This window comes from Neomonachus schauinslandi, chromosome 7 (genome assembly GCF_002201575.2).
Source record: "Neomonachus schauinslandi chromosome 7, ASM220157v2, whole genome shotgun sequence".
NCBI classification, from domain to species: Eukaryota; Metazoa; Chordata; class Mammalia; order Carnivora; family Phocidae; genus Neomonachus; species Neomonachus schauinslandi.
In genome coordinates, this window is record NC_058409.1 from 73,685,593 (window position 1) to 73,707,447 (window position 21,855).

The following is a 21,855-nucleotide window of genomic DNA, read 5'->3' on the forward strand; positions in this document are numbered from 1 at the left end:
GATTTTGTCTACTGGAAAAGATATCTCCAGAAAGATTTCATAATGCAACTCTGTTGGAAAGGCCCCTCTCAGGTACTGTTAACCAACCCTTATGCAGCCAAACTCCAAGGAATCGATTCTTGGATCCATGTGTTGCATCTAAAGAAAGCACCAAACCCTGACTGGACCTGCACACCAACTGGTGGCCTGAAAAATAGATTTCCAGGAATCAAAACAGCTGAAGGAGAGAGCTTTCCCCAAAATGACAGAACCAGGCTTGTTTACCTTCTCCTTGCTGTTGGCTTCTTACCTTATTTCCTTCCTTACTTTCTTGACCCAATCTGTTGCAAAAAAAGGAAACCTTTCTGACTGTTGATCTGTTACCAGAAACTCTGATCTATTTCATGACGTCAGGGATCCCTTGGTTTTATCTGTACGCAATTTTTGTTTGATTCCAAGACCTATCAGTTTAGGCTGTTAGAGCCAGATGTTCTCATACCTGTTTCAACCTTTCTCTAACCATAACCATACCTCTTTAGCTGGTTGTCTTCAAGTTTGGCTCCTGGTTTAGAACTATTATACACATACAAACTGGGGTCATTATTCTGCTATGTAATCATTTTTAAATTTTGCACCTGTTGCCTGTCAAATCTCTACAGAAGTGATGCATCCAGGAGGGTGGTGTTAGCTCAGCACTTACAGATGGTCTCCAATGCTTCCAACCTTGTAAGATCTAGACCTCAGATGGGAAATGCCTGAGAGTTATCCCTCATTCCCTTCCTCGTTACTCAAATGAGGCCTCAAGAGTTTGCAATCTGTGTATTTTCCCTCTGATGTGGAACAGGACAACCAGTAAATGTCCTTCCTGGCACCAAGGGACAAAACCACTAAGTATTAAAAATCTAATCTTGAGCAGCAATGTTTTGAGGAAAGATCTTAATCAAAAGGGAGAAATGTGAAAATAAATAAAAGAAACCTCATTTAAAATTGAATAGGGAAGCCCTGAAGCATGAGCTTTCATGTACTGCTAGTCACCCTAAGAAGCAAACCTCACATTTCCCAACAGGAAACTTATTTTACGTACCCCAGCAGTGCGAAGGAAGAATTTCTCCTTATCTAGCAACAGCCCAGCCAATGAGAACTCAGTGAAACAGCCCTCTCAGCTTCCTCCTTTCTTCTGTAAAAGCAAGCCCCTCTCCTCTGTCCTCCAGACTTGCCTCTGGTTCACCATAATTTGCTTGTCCTGAGATGCAATTCCTCTGCTATTCCCCAATAAACTCATTTTGCTGGTAAAATAGCTGGCTCTTTTGTTTAAGGTCAACAAATATGAAGGACTTAGAGTAGCCACAATAATTTGGAAAATGTACAAAGTTGAAGCACTCTTACTACCTGACTTCAAGAGGTTTAATATAAAGATATAATAATCAAGACTATTTTATTTTAGCATAGGGATAGTCAGTAGAATATTCAGAAATAGACGCACACATGTGGTCAACCGATTTTTTTTAATATATATAAAGAAGTCAAATAACTCAGTGAGGAAAATTACTCTTTTCTGGAAATTATGGTGGAAAAACTGGATATCCACATGGAGGAAAAAATGAGCCCCAAATCTTAGCTCTCATCATATAGAAAATTAACTTGAAATGGAACAATGACCTAAATAACTCTTCTAGGAAAAAAAAAAAAACACAAGAAAATCTTTTTGACTCTAGGGTAGACAAAAGCTTGTTATATGGATGGATACAAAATGTATGAAATATTAAGGGAAAAAATTAGACAATGGACTTCATTAAAATTTAAAGCTTTTGCTCTTTGAAAATTATTAAGAAAAAAAGGCAAGTCATAGATTTGGAGAAAGTATTTACAATACATATATCTAGTAAAAGACTTATTTAAAATATATTTATTACAGAGATGCTGATAATGTGAGAGGCTATGCATATGTTGAGGGCAGGGGACATACGCAAAATCTCTAGTTTCTGCTCCATTTTGTTGTGAACATAAAACTGCTTTAAAAAATATAATCTATCAAAAAAATATAATCTATTAAAAATACAGGACAGAAAAAAATGCTTACAGCTCAATAACAAGAAAGCAAATAATCCAACTACAAAATGGGCAAAAGATTCGATAGGTATTTCACATAGGACCTATAAATAGCCAACGGCACATGAAGAGATCAGTATCATTAGTCATCAAAAACATGCAAATTAAAACCATGCAACTGCATTACATAACTATTATAATAGCTTTTTTAAAAAACACCATAGCTAGTGCTGGCAAGGATGCAAAACAAGTGCAACTTTCATGTATTGTAAAATGGTACAGCTACGTTGTACAAGTTTGACAGCTTCTTTAAAAGTTCAGTGTTTATCATATGATTTAGCAATTCTTTTCCAAGGTATTTATCCAAGAAATGAAAACATATGCACAAAACTTGTAAAGGAATGGTCATAGAAGTTTTATTCATATTAGCTAGAAGCTGGAAACCCATTAAGTGAGCAGTGGATCCATACAATGGAGTATTATACAGCAATATAAAGCAATGAACTACAGATACACGCAACACGAACTAATCTTAAAAACACTATATTGAGCAAAAGAAGTCAAAAAAGAGTGTGTGATTTCACTACTTATTAAACTCTAGTTAGATAAATCTATCTGTAGTAATATAAAGTAATATAAAGCCAATCATTAAGTGGTTTCCTAGGCTACAGTTTAAGTATGGAGATTGACTGGAAAGAACACAATAAAAACTTCAGGGGTGATGGAAATATTCTGTATCATGATTAGGTTAATGTATACATTTCTCAAACCTCACCAAATTGCACATGTATGGTGCATGCAATTTACTGTGGGATATATATTATGCCTCAATAAAATTGACTTAAAAACCCATTTTAGAGTGCCTCTTCTTAGGATACAGTTGTAAGAGAACATTCCTCCTATCCTAACATGAAAAAATAGTTAATCTAAAAAATCATAGTTTTACTTGAACCCATTACAGTATAGAGGTCACCAGGCAACAAAGTGAACTAAATTCTAAAAAATGACAAGATTCTCCAAGGGGAACTGATATAAATGAACCGTATATTTGACAAGACAAGAAGAAAGAGTGCATAAAGCAATTAAGAATAAATCAGTTAGGGGCGCCTGGGTGGCTCAGATGGTTAAGTGTCTGCCTTTGGCTCAGGTCATGACCCCAGGGTCCTGGGATCGAGCCCCACGTCGGGCTCCTGGCTCAGCAGGGAGCCTGCTTCTTCCTCTCCCTCTGCCTCTCTCCCTGCTCTCTCTCTCTGTATCTCTGTGTCTCAAATAAATAAATAAAATCTTTAAAAAAAAAAAAAAAGAATAAATCAGAGGCACCTGGTTGGCTCAGTCAGAACATGTGACTCTTGATCTTGAGGTCATGAGTTTGAATCCCATGTTGGGTGTAGAGATTACTTAAAAATAAACTTAAGCAAAAAAAGAAGAAATCAGTTAATGTTTAATGGATTTTTAAAGGATGACTGTGCTAGGCTAGTGCTATAGTTTGCAAAAACAGCAGAAACAGAGGTGCTACAGGAAATGTTAAATTTTTGAAAGAAACACATTCATAATGTCCATCTGTCCAAAATATTAACCAGCAGTTTGAGATAGTTCAATTTCATCATTAGATCCCACTACATTACAAAGTTGTTTTTTGATGGTTTCTTTGATAAAAAGTACTATGAGAAAATAAATGTAGAATAGGTATTGAGGGTGGCAGTCTCCAATCTGATTCCGTGATTTAAGAAGTTGTACAACAGGTGCACACATCCCAAGGATAAGTACTTGTGGTTACTATTTTCTTTCAATACTCAGAAAGCTAAGATTAGAAGGGAACTTCCTTGACAAGATAAAGGTCATATACAAAAAGGCTATGGCTACTTCCATACGCAGTGGTGAAAGAATGAATTTATCCCAGATGGGAATAAGGCAATTCTTATAATAGGACGCCCATTCTTACCAACATTATAAAAGAGGTCCTAGGAAGTACATTAAGGCAAGAAAAAAAAAAAGGCATAAAAGATTGCAAAGATACAAATAAAACTTTTTTCCAAGATATGATAATCTATGTAGAAAATCTCAAATCTGGGAGAAGCTGTTATAACTAATTATTGAGTATAGCAAGGCCACAGGAAAAAGGTTAAATCCAAAAATCAATAAATACTTAAAAATTGAAATTAGAGGGGTACCAGGGTGGTTCAGTTGACTGAGCATTAGACTCTTGGTTTCAGCTCAGGTCATGATCACAGGGTCATGGGATCAAGCCCCGCATCGGGCTCTGTGCTCAGCTAGGAGTCTGCTTGGGATTCCCTTCTTTTTCTCCCTCTCCCTCTGCCCCTCCCCATGTTCTCTTAAATAGAATCTTTAAAAAAATTGTAATTAAAAAAAGCATTTATAAGGGATGAATTTAACAATTTAGCAAGATTTGTATAGTGAAAAATCACAATGAGAGAAATTAAAGACATAAATAATGGAATATATACTGTATTAAGTCGGACATCTCAATCTTGTTGAACTATCAATATTCTCCAAATTGATTATATGCTCAATATAATCCCAATCAAAATCCTAGCAGGCTTTTGGTAGAAATTTACAATTTGATTCTAAAATGTATGTGGGAAAGCAAAGGAATTTAGAAGGCCCTAACAATTTTGAAGAACAAAATTTAGAACTACCACCTGATTTCATAATTTATTATTTATTTAAAGATTGTATTTACTACTGAGAGAGAGCATGAGAGCACAAGTGGCGGGTGGAGGGGTAGGCAGAGGGAGAGGAAGAGAGATAATCTCAAGCAGACTCTGTGTGAGCAGAGAGGCCCACATGGGGCTTGCTCCCAAGACCCTAAAATCATGACCTGAGCTGAAACCAAGAGTCGGTCGCTTAACCGACTGAGCTACCCAGGTGCTCCCATAATTTACTATTTAAACTGCAGTAACCAAAACAGTGTGTTGTTGGCATAGGCAGAAATATAAATTAATAGGACAAAATAGGAAGCCCAGAAACAGACCCACCTACATATGAACAACTGATTTTCAATAAGGTAAAAGAGAAATTCAGTGGAAAAAGTCTTTTCAACAAATGATGTTGGAAAAATGGATATGCATATCCAAAAAAACAAAACGAAAACCTAAAAATATCCCCCCATAACTCCTTTCGTTCATACTGCACATTATATACAAAAAACTTGAGATGGATCACAGACTTAAATGTAATTCCTAAAAGTATATTTTTAAAATATAAGAAAAATATAAGAAAAATCTTTGTGATCTTGCGTTAGGCAAAGACTTCTACACACAAAGAAGGAACCATAGAAGAAAAGAAAGGGAGAAACTGGATTTTACCAAAAATTTTTAAATTCTACATTTCAAAAGACACTGTTAAAAAAATGAAGACAAGTCACAGACTAGGAGAAAATATTTGCAGTTTATCTGATACGTGAATTGCATCAACAACTCTATTTATAAAACTGGAAAAAAATTTGAAGACTAGAAAGAAGAATGACAAACACATTAAAAGATGTTGAATACCATTAGTCACTAGGGAAATGCAAATTACTCGTTACCACTAGACACCTACCAGAATGGCGACATGAAAAAAACAACAAACAAGCAAACCCTACCATACAAAATGCTCACATGGTTAAAGAGCAACAAGAACTCTCATCTATAGCTGGTGGAAACATAAAATGGCATATCCACTTTGGAAAATAGTTTGGCAGTTTTTTGTAAAGTAAAACATATACTTTACCATACAACCTAGAAACCCCGAAGTATTTCCCAAGGTTAGAATATGCCTATCCAGAGACTGGTCCATGACAGTTTACTGCATCTTTATTCATAATGGCCTAATGACTGGAAACCCAGTTGGTGAATGGATAAACTGTAGAACATTCAGTATGAAGAACAGCACTTAATAATAAAAAGTAATGAGCTACTGTTAATGCAAAACACATTAATCTCAAAAACATTATACTAGGTGAAAGGTCAGCTCAAAACCTTTATTTTGTATATTCCTTTAAATAACATTATGGAAAAGGTAAAACTATGGGGACAAATCAGTGGTTGCCAGGGACTAGGTATGAGGAAATTAGTATAGGATAACTTTTTTGGGGTGCTGGAAAGGGTTTTGTATCTTAAATATGTTGGTGGTTAAATAACTGTATAATATGTCAAAGCTTATTACAATGTATACCTAAAAAGGATGAATTTACCTTATATAAACGTGATCTAAATTTTTAATGGGAAAAAATATCAAAAACCAGCCAGGGAGGGAATTTTTTTTTTTTTTTTTGGCTATTTCACCTTAAAGACATTGGAAATGCAACATGTTTCTCTTGCATTATGGTGTCTTTACAAGTTGTGTTCTTTCCTTATGAGTAGAAAAAGTCTATCACACCACCTAACAACATATTTCCTATCAAAAGATAAAGGAACAGACAAATCAAAATGTTTTATATTTTCCTATTATATATCACACCTCTGAATATCTCTTCACAAAGTATCATCTTTCCTAAGCAGCCGTAAGTTACAAATACCAGTTTTCATTTATATATAAGCATAGTATTTTAATTTTAAGAGGGGACTTAACCTCTGTATTATTCAAGTCAATAAAATAAATATTAAAATCCCCAAAATCGTATTACTTAAGGCCTTTCTCTATTTTAATTTCTAGATGAGACTTAGGTATTTCTCTATGTTTCAGGTGATTCTTATTAGTTGAGTTAAAAAGCAAAAGATAGTAAAAAGACTCTAGTAATAGAGATACTGATAAGCCATATAAATGTTCCAAATATACTAACAGATCAGGTAATAATGTAAAGACAAAAGTTTAATAATGCTGGCCACTTATGGCACATAGCATTTCTGGGAAAGAACCAAAATAATGAAAAAAATGCAACTGATATGTGAGGCATTGGTTTAGCTCCTGGGGTTACAGCAGTGGATAAGATGAAGTCCTTCCCCTAATGGAACTTACATGTTCATGAGGAAGCAATGACAAATGAAAAAAAACAAAGTCAAGTAATGGTAAGTGCTAGAAGGAAAAGCAAAGAGATTAAAAAAGATTGATAGGGGCAGGGTACCAGTTTAGAGACTTGATATGACTTGTGAGCAGACTTGAATTATTTAAGCGAGGGAGTAAGCTTTGTACAAATTAGGGATAAAGACATTCTTGACAGAGGGACCAGCAATGCAAAGTCCCAGAAGTATTCTTTGGGGTATTCTAAACAATGGAGTAGTGTGAGTGAGAGAGAAAGACTAGAAATAGCTAGGGGTAAAGTGCCACATATTATAAAGTTGTGAATGCCAAGTCCATTCATTTATCAAAAATTACGGAACATTGGCAGTTGTGTTTTTTCTTAATGTTATTGGTGGAGAAGGGCGGAGTCTGGTTTTCCGTATTTTAAGATTAGATGCCTATTAGATATCTAAGTGCAGATGAGTTCAGGGGAGTAGCTGAAGCTGAAGATACTCAGCACAGAAACGGAAAGAAAAGGAAAAACAGTAAAGCTGGTGAGACAGAGGACAGAGATAAAAAATGTTATGAGAGTAATACCACAGGTTTCCAGAAAGTAGAAAGAACTGGTCGAGACAAGACCTGATCTAAAAAATATAAACAGTGCTCCATGCATTACGTGCCCTCCTTAATACCCATCACTGGGTTAACCCGGAGCACTGGGTGTTATATGAAAACAATGAATCGTGGATCACTACCTCAAAAACTAATGATGTATTTTATGGTGACTAACAAAATAAAGTTTAAAAAAATTAAAAAAATAAATAAACAAAACCACACCTAAACTCAGCATAGTGAAATTGAAGAACACCAGAGACAAAGCAAAGTTTTGAAAGGTAAAAAGAGGAAAAAACAATGAGTGCCAGGTCAGTTCCACAGCTCATCGACAGATTGGAAACCTAACAGTAGTCTATAATAGTAAAACCACAACGCAATCCACATTTCTGCCAGATAATGTAGATCAGTGAAGTCAGTATCTTAGCTCATTTAAGAGAAGCATGATGAGCTCAGGTTTTGTTTGGGGACTATTTATACCATTTCAATTTAATATTTAGATCAAGACTCAAATGTAGACTGGGACATAGAATTAAAAGCATCTTATTCATTTGGGAGTTTGAACTACCAATCTTGTTTCAAATAAAGATTGGTTAAGTTTGTTTTAATTAAAGGACAAGGTGGCTGATGGCCTTTTAGGATAGAAAATATGGCACATGAAGCCCCACTAAAGAATTTGTATAGATATTTGGAAAAAATCTGGAAAGTATTTTTTAATCCTACTTTACCAAATAATCTTATCTTTCGTTCTTTAATGTAGTTAATATCTCTTACCCTTAGGTCTTTCTTTATAAAAGAATCCAAACATTTCCTGTAATAAAATCAATCTATTAGGTTAAAAAAAGAAGAAAAAAATTAGCATAAAGCATCTATAAAGTCAATTACTGCAGTCATTGTCAGGAGAAAATATAGTATCAACTGTTTTGTTTTAAATGTCTAAATTTAGAAGACTTAAAAATTTCAACACAAGTTTTTTTGACATTATGTTGCCTCAGGATATTTTTGTTGTACTATTGCCTAGTTATCTGCCCTTAAACATGTTCATCACAAATCTTGCATGAAGTGCTACAATATGTATAATCGATCTGTATTTTTAAATTGGGTCTTGAATTTAAGTAATGGGTTTGATAGTTGGTTTATATTAACATGCTTAAATATCAATTTAGAAACATTTAAAAGTATTTTTTGCATTATTTGCTAAGTAACAAACTACTTAAAATTTTAACAATGAAGCCACATTTGTGAGTTCACATTACAATTTCAAATGAAGCTGGGTTAAGTCCAAAAGAATCCCATATTTAAAAATGACCTGTTTTTCCACCACCTAGGCCCACCCCAAATCAATATACTCCTTGCAAAAGAAAAAAAAAACACAACTATAAAACTCCATTATTATTTAGTCAGAAACAAAGTAACGAACAGGAATTATGCCAATTACCCCAGTGGGTATTCTTTAAATCTCATGGAAATGAAATCAGTGTCAATCAGTGTATCTATACAACCTTTTCATTATTTAACTACAAAAATGGATTATAGAAATTATCACATATGTAATCTACTATGTTTCATGCTATAAAGGTTTGTTTTATTAAACCACTCACTCTGAAATTAATGAACAAATCATTCACACTCCAGTTTTCCACAGCTTTCCAGTCTAAAATTATTTTCTAACATATCCTGAACAGAGTATTTTCTTTATAAGCAAACAGGCCATTGCTTTTAATAAGAATCATTTATTGTATATTATTAAAGTGGAGGGTTAACTGGTACAGTACTATGCATAATCTCTCACCCTTGAAAATTTAAACACAAATGGATAAAAATAGCAAAGCAGAATGAGCATGTAAAAGACAAAATTTAAGCATATTTTATAGAGAATGTTCCCTGTGATATTTATGCACTAATGTTCTTCTCCATTGTGTTTTAATAAATTTATGGCTTATTCCTCTTCTACAGGATTGTGGACTTCTTACAAATAATGAACATATTTTCCATCAGTTAATGTTACATACAGTTTTAGATTTTTCATTCAACTCAACTAATTAGGTGACTAAAATATTCAACTAAATGTGGCATTGTTAAGAAATTAGAGCCCATTCCATTGCCTCAAAATATGTAATAATGTTCTTCTATGTAATCTGTACAATAGGATATAATGCAAATATCCCAGCTACAAAATGTGAATTAAAAATGCCAACCCTGATCTGCTTACTGTGTTAATATTATAATTTCATTAAGTATTATATTTTTTTGTTAAATGCTATCTGTGGAATAATCATTTATAATAAACGTGGAAAAAAGTGGAAAAGCTTAAAAAATGTGTACCGGCACTAAACTGTTTAATCACTTTTATATTTAATTATAAATTAATGTTTAGAAAATGAGCTATTCTTCCTATGTTATCTGATATGCCAGGAAAAAATAGATTATTATTTTCCAGGGTAACTAAAAGAGGTATCACTACTCAAAAAAAGGGGGGGGAGGAAAGCTTTGTTTTGTACACATAAAATTTTAGACCTAAATGGATAAAAGGAAAACGTTTAAAAAATACATCCATCTATGGACGAATTTCTGTAGATTGCTCCCACAGTTAATCAACAGGGACACATTTAAGAATATTATAGGCATATACCAATATACTTATATTTGTCAAAGTTAAGATTCAAATTTGCTACAGCACAGCACACATCCAAGAATGTATGCTACATGATTCAAAAAGTTCCACTGAATATAACAAAATAAAAATCTGTGAATAAATATAAGGCTTTCTAAAATAAAATCTGCAGGAAACCAACAAGAGTCCAACAAAGATTTCTACGATCTAAATTTTACTTCATAGATTCATATAGTCTTCAAAATAGATTTAGTTGTAGTGCCACACATTAACAATAGTTAACTGCTTACCAAAATACCTTTTTCCTGGTAGCTAAACGTTACTACTTAAAAAAAAAAGAAAAAAAAAGTTAAGTGCTTGGAGTAAGAATGCAGCAGAAAATTACAGGAGCCCACATATCCTTTTTCTTAAATTTAATTTGTCATATATAAGGTTTTTATATACAATCAGTGTGCATTGTAACAGTTTATATTAAAAGTCAATCAAGTTTATCTAAAATGTTACCTGGCTGCATAGCACATTTGACATTATTGCCCACATGAAAAGGGAAAACAAATGGATTTACAATAACTTTTGGCCATTTTGGATTCTGAAAAGTGTTCATACACCTACCCTTTTAAACCAAATGCATCTGAAAAAAATGTTTCCAGAGCATGCAGTTTAGATTTTACATATTATCTCACCATTTTGTTACTACAAACACAATATTTACTACAAAAGAAAACAAAGAAATAACATGTATCTAATAAAATAGTCAATATAAAAAGAGGACTAATGGAATTAAGTGGCCCCTTTCCCCATTTTTACATTCTAAACAATGATTCCATCAAGACAAATCATTAAAAAGTGTTATTACACTGATATTTTTAAATGATAAGAAGGCCTGAGTTGGTAGGGAAAGGAACAGTCAAAAAAAGCCTGAGAAGGGAAAGGAAGTAAGGAAAGCTCATTTAATCCATTTACAATAATTTACAGCCATTTGTGTGTGTGTGTATGTGTGTGTGTGTAAAAAGGCATAATAATAGATCACAAACAGGAAATTCCTGGCTATTTTACAGATATAAGTACAGAATTTAAATATTCAAGCTTGTGATGAAAAGCGGCAAGGTGGTCGCAGTGTACAATGTAAACAAGTAGCTTTGGAAAGTGAACAAAGTCCTTGAGTGTTTTTTCTTTATTAAGAAAAGAACTCTCTTTCATTCCTTCCTGAAACATGATCACAGGTCAGAGTAAAGTTCATATACAAACATAATTTAAATGGAGGTCAGTCTAAAATCACTGACTTAAAAACAGTTTTATCCAGCCTATATGGAAGGGCAGTGTTGAGGTCCCTGTAATAGTAAACATTTTCCATTTCTTTAAAAAAGAAAAAAAAAAAAAAGTACTACAGTATTTGTAGTACAGTGCAGCATAATCCTTAAATATAAAAATATTTTCTCTTCTGTTGGGATAATAGACCTTGCATCCTGGAAAGAAGTAACAATACTGCTACTGATAGAAGATCTGTTTATATCTTTCAAGTCATGTAAGGCAATTACTGTGTTGGTTTATGATATATGGCTAAAAGAAAAGTCCAGAAAGACAAAATATCAGTTTTTGTTATGTTTTCCGACTACTCCAGGTATGCTCAGGTGTACTTTTGTGTTCAATTGAGTGTTCAAATGGAGATCTGGAGCCATAAGGAGACCTCTGATCTAGTGGTGATCTGGGGCCACTACTGGAAGCTCTGTGGTCCATTTGCCAATCTGAGTGATACCTATAATCCCTGGAAGATTTATGGTGTGTATATTCAGAACTTGCCCAATGGTCTGAATGTAACCGATGGTCTGAATGAGAACGATGATCAGAATGAGATCTATCCTTTAAACTTCCTTCCAAATTTGACCTGTGATCTCTACTCCTGTGATCATCCAGTTTTCTGTGTTTCTCTCTATCACTGTAATACCTAATAAAAGACAAATTAGGAATTAAATTAATAATGCAAATTAAATGTTTCCAAATAAAATAATTATTAAAAAATAAAACACAAAAATACTTTAAGGCATCCTTTTGATTGTATATAAGCTCTGTGTTTCACTACAAAAACTTCCTAAGTGAGCTTTAGTTATTGGACCTATCTCTGCATGCCTCTCTGGAAAAATCATTCAATTCACAAAACTAAAGTGAACCATACAGAACACCTCAGGCAGCATCTAATTTTACATGCCCATTTTATTTTTTAATTATTTTTTTAACTATTTAATACAATTTTATTTTTAGCTAAAGCATAACTGATGTACAATATCACATTAGTATCAGGTCTGCAACATAGAGATTTGAAATTAAACACATTATGAAAAGCCCATCATGGTTAAGTGTAGTTACCATATGTCCAAAGTTATTACAATACTGACTATTCCTAAGCTGTACTTTATATCCTCACAAGTTATTTTATACCTGGAAGTCTGTACCTCTTAATCCCCTTTACCTATTTCACCTATCCCCCCCCATTCCCCTCCCTCCTGACAACCATCAGTTTGTTCTTTCTATGTCTGAGTCTTGATTGTTTTTTTTTTTTAAGATTCCAGACACAAGTGAAATCATATGGTATTTGTCTCTGAGTTTTTTCACTTAGCTCACATGCCCATTTTTCAATAAAGTTGCTACATTTTATTCTACGCAAAAACTGTCCTAATGCATCTTAGTTATCTGGAAGTGAGGATTAAGATAATGATCTAGAATACCTTGAAATCAGAGCCTTTTATAAACCTCTAAAGCAGAAAAAAAATAAAAACCTCTAAAATGCAGTCTGTGACCTAATTTGCGGGAAGGGAATTTTCATTAGTTGGGGAAAGGTCGTTGTTATAAACAACATAAATTATGTTCTATAAGCCTGTGAAATTATAAAAATTTACTACTACAAATACAGCTTTTCGTTTTGTGTGCCCTTTTCTAATTGTGAGAGCCATTCTACAATTGATATATTTAATGACAGTGCTTCTACTACAGAAGGAATTATTACAGTGAGCACAACTAAAATGCAAAGAAAATCTACTAATTTATTTCTCATTTTTTACTTTTCTGTTTTTTCTTTTTCTTTTCATAATTATCATTAACTTATGAAAATATTCCTTTACCAAGTAAAATGTATTTTGTTGTTATTATTTAGGTTGTTTACTACTTAAAGGCTTCAAATAACAATAAACAGAGAAACCTTCCTGATTTCAAGACTTCCCAGATTGCTGTGATTAAGTTTAAAATCAGGAAAGTGTTTTCACGTGAGTTAATTTTGCCCATTTTTTTTTAATGGAATGGAACACAGAACTCCCCCCACCAAATTTCAGTCATATTCCATTGAGCTTTTATTTTACTCTACTATTGTATTTTGAAGAATATTTGAGCCAATATTCTAACACCAACCAATAAAAATGAATCCTATGACTTATCAATTACAGAACTCTCTACACTTTCATCTCTTACTCCACACATGGATCTTAAATTTAGAATTAAAAAAAATTTATAGAAATTCAGTTCTCAATATTAACAAAAAGTGCTATGTATCAGTTTTTTTATTTGTAAACAAACACCTTTATTTCACTTAAGATTTGTTATGATTACCTGAATACTGAATTGACTGATAAAGTATTGTAAATTAAAAAAAGACATGAATAAGCAAAATTTCAAAACTAATTGTCCAATTTACCTGCTTTCCTGCTTGTAATGATCCCAGTCACGATGATCTTTACCATTGCTAAAAGAAGAATAGGGTCTTTTCCTAGAGTCACTCTTTTTGTAAGAATCTCCCTGATGTCGGTCTTTATGATGATCATGATACTGAGATAAGTGTCTGTCAGATGAATAACTGTCCCTGCTGCTATCATCATGATTTGTATTCTCTTTTAATCTTTCCACATCTGTTAGAGAAAAGAATACAGCTTTTGTTAATGATGTAAAAAACAAAACAAAACAAAAACATGGTAAGCAAAATTAACTTTGCTGCTAGGTTATAAGAACTCCTATTTCAACTCCAGAAAAACAAAATCAGTTGCCCAACAGACAGTTAAAGACTTTACAAATGGTCTATAAAGGCAGTATAGTAAGGCCTACAAAAGGGTTACTGTATTCTGAAATGTGAAAAAATATAACTGAAAAATTTAAGGCCCATTTTCTTCTCAGACTACACTTTTGTGACTCTTGCACCAATAGAATACATTATTCGAAATAGTATTTTTAAAAAATACATTCACTTTAACAATTATTCTATAAGTTCTAGGAACTGACAAAAGGTTGATTTATGGAAAGGTTAATTAGCTAAAAAGAATTACTGTTTAAGATAACAGATTCGATATAGAAATGTGGGTATGTATTATGCAAAACAAACCTGAAAGAGGAAAACAATTTTTAAATTTACTCTCTAAAACAATTAGTAACACTTACCTGGATTTCTAATCACTTGAGCATTCAAGTTGCTGTTCTGGTCATTATTTTGCTAAAATAAATGCACATATGTAAGAATCTTTTAAGTGGCTTCAAATACCCTTACAAAATAGGAAAAAGAAAAAAAAAAACAAAACACCCTAAAAAGAAAATTCTGATGCTGAAAGAAGTCCTCATATATTAGAATGTATAAATGTATCACTTCCAGATACCTTTTTTTAAAGCATAGACTATTTGTCCCATGATTTTCTTAAAAATTTGACTTGAAAGACTTTTAGACTTACAGAAAAGCTGCAAAAATAGTACCTAGAGTTCCCATATGCCTTTTACCCAGCTTCTCCTAATGTTAGTATCTTACACAACACCACAGCATAATCAAAACTGAGTAATTAACATTGGTATAATACTATGAACTGAACCTGAAACTTTATTCAAATTTTACATTTTCCCACTAAAATCTTTTTTCTGCTCCAGGATCCAATCTGGTATTCCATATTAACACTGAGTTTTCATGTTTTCTTAGTTTCCTCCAATCTAGGACAGCTTTTTTTTTCTTGTCTTCGATGACCTGGACACTTTCGTAGAGTACTAAACAGTTATTCTGTAGAACATCTTTCAATTGGGTTTTGTCTGATATTTTTCTCATGATCAAACTAAGGGTATGCATATTTTTGCCAAGAATTCCATAAAAGTGATGTACCTTTCCTAGTGCATGTAATGAGGGTTTATGATGTTAACTTTGATCAAATGTTTAAGGTGGTTATTAAACATCTTGGAGGAGATACTCTTAGTTATGCCATATCTTGTTTTCATGCCCACCAATTTTAGCTTCCTTCAGAAGATCCTACCTGTAACAACTTTTATTGTGCTCTAACAGTGATTTTATATTTCCTTCATTCCTTCTACATTTATTAATTGAATTCTTCTATAAGGAGGTATGTCTCAGTTTTAGTAACATAAAGGAAAAAAATATGATGCATTAATTTACCTGAGATTCCTGCCGTTTTTTAATAGCATGTTTATATAATTTGTGTAATTTTCTTGCATCAAACTCCGTAAACTTAGATACAAAAATCCACAGGTTTCTAGAAGAAGAACAGGTAAATTAGTCTGGTGGAAAATATTTAGATTTTTCATGGAACCCCCTAACCTCTAGATAGAAACACACAGTCTTCTATGGAACAAAGTCTAAGGACATTATTTCTAGTATTTTTAAAAACTTTATATGGCTAAGACTCCAATCTTTTTTTTTTTTTTTTTTAAGTAATCTCCTCACCCAACACTGAACTCACAACCCTAAGATCAAGAGTTGTATGCTCCAATGATGGAGCCAGCCAGGTGCCCCCATATGGATAAGACTCCAAATGAGACTAAATACTAAGTTTTACTTCTCTCCAAAATCCCCTCATTTTATAATCTTTTAGAGTGAAAATAGTAATCCATCCTAATTTGAAACCAAAAAACTGTAAACTTACAAATCAGGAAGGGACTCACATTATGATTTATATTAGTATAAAAGAAACAAGCTATGGTAGTAGTCCGACTAAAGATACCATTAGATAATGTGGATTAAGTTTGTTTAAGAAGGGTCCTAAAGAATGTGTTAAAGAGCAACTGTATGGGAGCCATGAACAGAGAAACTTTAACTCTGGACCTTGAATATAAAAAGAAAATGTGGCTATATTTCCATTTAAGCCTAATATATATATATATCTATATATATCTATAAAATTGATCTTCACTGTATCCCTGTTCTATGGTTCTGTAGTTTGAGGGACATGATATGAGTTGAAAGAGCTTGAGATGTATAGAATTCTGTTTTACAGGGCGCCTGGGTGGCTCAGTTGGTTAAGCGACTGCCTTCGGCTCAGGTCATGATCCTGGAGTCCCTGGATCGAGTCCCGCATCAGGCTCCCTGCTCGGCAGGGAGTCTGCTTCTCCCTCTGACCCTCCTCCCTCTCATGCTCTCTGTCTCTCATTCTCTCTCTCAAATAAATAAATATAATCTTCAAAAAAAAAAAAAAAAAAAAGAATTCTGTTTTACAGTATCTAAAGAAAGCATTAAAACTCCAGTATATGTATTTCAGCTATAAATAAAAGATTAAGCTAGACAATATAGTACTTTAGGATTATTTCCTCTCCTTCCTCTTATCATCTTTTTTTAAAGATTTATTTATTTCAGACAGAGAGAGTGAGCAGGGGGATGGGCAGAGGGAGAGGGCTTGATCCCAGGACCCTGAGATCACAACCTGAGCCAAAATCCAGAGTCAGATGCTTAATTAACTGAGCCACCAGGTGCCCCTCCTACTATACCTTATCGTTATCATTCAATTGAAAAATATACAGTCCCTTATATATAGTTTATAAAGGGTTTTAAGTACAGATGATGTTATTTTGTGGATGATTACTAGTGGGCTCAGAGATATTCTGTAACTGTTCAAGGTCACAAAGCCAATAATTAGCCAAGATGGGGACCAAGCATGTCTTCTGATGCCAACTCCAGGAATCATTCCATGGCATTATAAGCACATTAACTTCAGGCTATTATTATTGTCCATGCATGGCTTCAGTGTCTTCAGACATGATAGCTCAGTTTCATTTGTTTTCAAAAGCCTAGCGATCATAATCAACTTCCTGTCTCCTCTAACATGGGTCATGGTTGATTTTAAGGAGAAAGGGGACAAGGATAGAATCTTTAGTGTAATCATCAGTCCTTCAGAAATATGTCATTATTACAGTTTTTTGCTTTGATGTGTAGCTGCACTGCCTAGAGCAAGGAAATCAGCAGGCTAATAAACTGATATGACTGGCTGTGGTCATTTTGCAGTATTCCTAACTTGTCTAGTAGCTTGACTTAACACCGATCTCGGTCTGGTAGTCATTAAGTGATTTGTGTAATATTATAGCAGCTCAGATTTACAATTTTAAGACCAACTGTGTTGCTGCTGCTTCTAAAGCAAAGGGGAAGATAAAAATCTGCATTTTACACTGCCTGAGAATATTAATTTTTACAAGGCTGTATACTTACACCTGGAAGATGAATTGCTAAATTCATGTAGCAATAAATTTATTTGTTTGGTGCTGCAAATTCTGAAGTTATTACTAAGAAAAATTTGGCAAACTAGAAATTTCTAAAAATAAAATGCAACCTGAATTTTAATGAAACAGGTTTCACTTTTTTTTTTTTTTAAGACTGTAATTATTTGAGAGAGAGAAAGAGAGAAAGCACATGCGAGCACAGGCAGGCAGAGAGGCACAGGGAGAGAGACAAGCAGAGTCCCCACTGAGCATGGAGCCCAATGCAGGGCTCAATCCCAGGATTCTGGGATCATGACCTGGGCTGAAGTCAGATGCTTAACCCCCCAGGCACCCCTTCACTATACTGTATTTAAAGGAAGAGGTGCCACCTGTAGTTTATCATGATGTAAAATTAAGCAATCATTCACAAATAAAAGCTTTAAAGTTAAAGGAAAAAAATGAAAACAATCACCCTCAGATTACCTCTTTAAACATTATTTTGTTACCTAAACTTCAGAATAAGAAAAATAAATTGAAATATAAGACACAAATAGATGGTTACATAATTACAAATTTAACATTTCCTGAAAAGTACATCACTTACTTTCTCCACTGCTTGATTTGTTCAGGATTTGTATACTCTTTCAGACATTCTGTGATATGGTCTCCAATTTTTATTAAACACTGTCTAGTATGCTCCAGTTGTTCTCTTTCTGAAAGGCCTTTTTCAGGCCTATCAAGTTGTTTCAAAGCTGCTTTGACAGGCCTCATCCTTTCTTTACACTTTAAAATGGGAAAATAAGAACATGTATGGAAAATAAGAACATGTATTAAAAATAAAAACTCAACAAAGATCTACTTCCTTCAAATGATATCGATATGAGTAAATACAGCACTGTTTGATGCTAAAAAAGCATTAAAGCTTGCCTCACAGGTCTTAAATATCAGGGTTTTTCCTCTCAGATTTTCTTCAGAAAGTAAGGTTTTCCATTATCATTTAAATTCAATCTTTCTGTATGTAAAAGCTTTGGGTTTATTTACCTTCTGTAAAAATGGTTATTTTACACCCTGTAACACATCATTAAGCAGTCTTAAACACAGAATGTTAAAAAATAATATATCTCAGAACACAACTTAGTATCCTAGAATCACTCTAATATAGAGTAAAATGTAAAAAAAAAAAATAAGGATCTTCATAAAATAAAATATGCTGGCAAAGCTATTAAAACCAATATAGCTATAAGTATAAACTGTCTATTCTTCTAAACCTTTGGAAAGTAAGAAAAAGAAAGTAGCTAATGAATTTTGCTCTTATATTTTGGTTGGTCAGGGAATTGGGGATGCGTGATAGGAGCCAACCTTTTCCTTGGCCTACATATCACTGGCATGCCAATAAAAGGATGATGTATCAAAAACTGTATGATTCAGTTAAAGTCCAACATGTGCAATAAACACTATAACCTTAAGCCAAAACTAAATTAAGAATATTACTAAAAAAGCAAACTATACATAAATTTTATTTATGTATCCAAATGCAAAACAAATTTAAAATGAACGGTAATTATATCCTCAAGTAGCAAAGTTGGGTTAGTTCCAGGAATGTTAAGGATGATCAACTACAGACAATATATTTAGCTGATCCAACACCATTTATTTAAAGAAGAAATCCTATCACTGCTGTGGAAGGGCCAGTCTTATTAAGTGTCTATATATGTATGGAATCGTTTCTGAGTATTTTATTCTGTTTTACTGACCTATTTGTCCAAATCACTTGGAAGTTATCCATCTTCTGTCAGGAATAATTTAAATAATATTAGAATTACATGCTTTTTAGTTATTAGAACTCAGCCAGGCCTGATGTCTTTTTTTAAAAGGGGAAAATCTTTTCCTTTCTAATTTTTAGCAGTACTCCTATCTGTTCTCTACATTTCCTGCTTCTTGCTTGATTTTGGTAGTTTCTATTCTGCTAGAAAATGATTCATAAAATGTATATAATTTGAGTGCATACCATGTTCTCAGCATTGTCCCAGACCCAGGAAACAGAGCAGTAAATACAAGAGATTTGCCTTTGCGGAACCTGTACTCTACTAGGAGAAAAGAGCCAATAAAGAAACAAGATGCAGCGTGTTGGATGGTGAAAACTGTGATAAAGAAAAATAAAGCAAGAAAAAGGAGAGAGATTCCTCCTTCACATAAGACTTCAGAGAAGAGTGATGTTTGAGCATATATCTACAGAAAATGAGGGAGTAAGCCACTTTTGAGCAGAGGGACGAACAAGTACCTATGTTCTAAAACTTGTATGTTCAAAGGCATAGTATAAATGCCAGCGTGGCTGGAACCTACTGAGTGAGGGAGGTAGCAAGAGATGAAGTAATAAACCAGGTGCAGTATCTTTTAGCCTATTATCATGAATCTTTCATCCTGAGCGAGGGAAAGCCACTCAAGGATTTGAAGTGAAAAAAAAAAGAGGGGGTGACTTGACCCTCTCTGTAACAGTCATTATCACTCTGGTTGCTGTGTGGAGTATGCACTGAGGAACGAAAAGGGTATAAGCACAAGAAGAGTGGGGAGCAGTGAAAAACAGCTATGAAGCTATTGAAATAATCGAGGGCAGAGATGGCTGTAGCTTCAAGTAGTATGGGAGTGCCAATATGATTTGCTCAATGACTGATAGCGGTAAAGAAAAAAAGAGGAATTCATGACTAAAATCTATGTTAAGGCCAAGGCCTGAAGTTGGGAATTGGAGCAATGATAACAAATATTTATAAAGCACTTATTAGGTATCAGAAGCTATGTGTTGTGTAAAGGCACCTCATTTGATTCTGGTAGTAGATCTATGCAACACTATTTTATCGAAGAAACTGAAGCTTAGAGTGAAATGACATCTGTCAAACCCAGGTCTGATCTCAAAGGTTGTACTCTTTCTTAACTGTTAAATTATAAAATGAAATTTAGGAGACAAATCAATAAGACACAAAATCAAAAGGTGTCAAATTAGGCAAAGATGTGAAGGAAGGAAAATGAAGACCAAGAAAAGGCCACTGAGTTTAACAGTCAGAGCTAGTCCCAAATAAAATTTATATAGCAGTAAAATCCTAATCATGCAAGCTCAGAAAGTCTGGCTCCAGAGTCCATGTTTAAAACTATTCCATTCTTCATTTCCATAATACAAGTGATTTTAAGATCTATCATGAAAGTTAATGGAGAAGAAACTCGTGCACTGGGTACAACAGGAAGTCTTCCATTTCAGCAGTTATATGAACAAGGCAGAAGGCTAAGGAGGAAATGTAGGCAAAGAAAGGTGGCAAGAGGTACAATTTCACCTCTCAGTAATGAACAGACAGAGTAAGGAAAGCAGTTCAAAAGAGTTCAGTCGTCACTTCAGAAAAGCAAAAGCACACCACCACCTCCTTATTCCCACCCAATAGAGAGGCTTTTAAAAGAAAAAAAATCAACAGAAAATGGATAGAGAGGCTAGATTAAGAACCAGGTCACAAACAGAAAGGTTAACCTTAAAAAGATGCTAAGGAATCAGCATGTAAACCTGAAGAGATAAAGATGAAAGTCCAGAGATATGTTCAAGTAAGATGGAAGACAGGAACAAGAGTAGCTTATTCTGACTGTCCCCAGCATTCTTAGGGATTGGAGGGATGTAAACAGCCAAAGTGAGGAGGAGAGTAAAACTGTGTTAAGGAACTACTACACTTAAAGAGCATGAAAAATATTTGAAGCTATATTAGGGCATGCCAAAGAATTAGCAGGAATGAATAAATGGGTTCATTGATCAACATTCTCTAGTTAGGGTACAGAGTAGAAGAAAATGAGACAAGCAGGTAACCTGGGCATCAAGAATGGTGTAAGAGGTAAAACAAAAACATGATTTTAGAAGTGAAAATTTCCATCTTTCAAGTATAGCATTTGATTAATATTAGCAATAAAACTGACTTAAGATTACACCCAAACAGCAAAAAGATGCAGATTCTAGAGATCCTAAAGAGGAAATATTCTTTTTTTTTTTAAAGATTTTATCTTTTTAGAGAGAGAGAGCATGCGTACTCGCATGTATAAGAGGGATCATGACCTGAGCCAAATCAAGAGTCGGAAGTTTAACCAACTGAGCCACTCAGGCGCCCCAAAGAGGAAATATCTTATATGAATATATATTTACATATATTTGTGCACACTGTAACTGTATATAAATAAGATACATTTATATCAGACTATAA

The 21,855-nt window shown here is 33.8% G+C and overlaps 1 protein-coding gene across 1 annotated transcript in view; it reads right to left on the bottom strand.

Moving 5' to 3' along the window:
* Nucleotides 1-9,339: 9,339 nt before the first annotated feature.
* Nucleotides 9,340-21,855, bottom strand: part of CHD1 (chromodomain helicase DNA binding protein 1) — a 70,070-nt gene continuing 57,554 nt past the window's right edge. The window contains exons 32-36 of the mRNA XM_044916666.1: nt 18,234-18,412; nt 15,600-15,696; nt 14,612-14,663; nt 13,878-14,088; nt 9,340-12,140 (exon numbers count right to left, since the gene is read on the bottom strand). Of these exons, the coding sequence (XP_044772601.1) occupies nt 11,795-12,140; nt 13,878-14,088; nt 14,612-14,663; nt 15,600-15,696; nt 18,234-18,412 (885 nt within the window). The 3' untranslated portion in view covers nt 9,340-11,794. The remainder of the gene's footprint in view (nt 12,141-13,877; nt 14,089-14,611; nt 14,664-15,599; nt 15,697-18,233; nt 18,413-21,855) is intronic.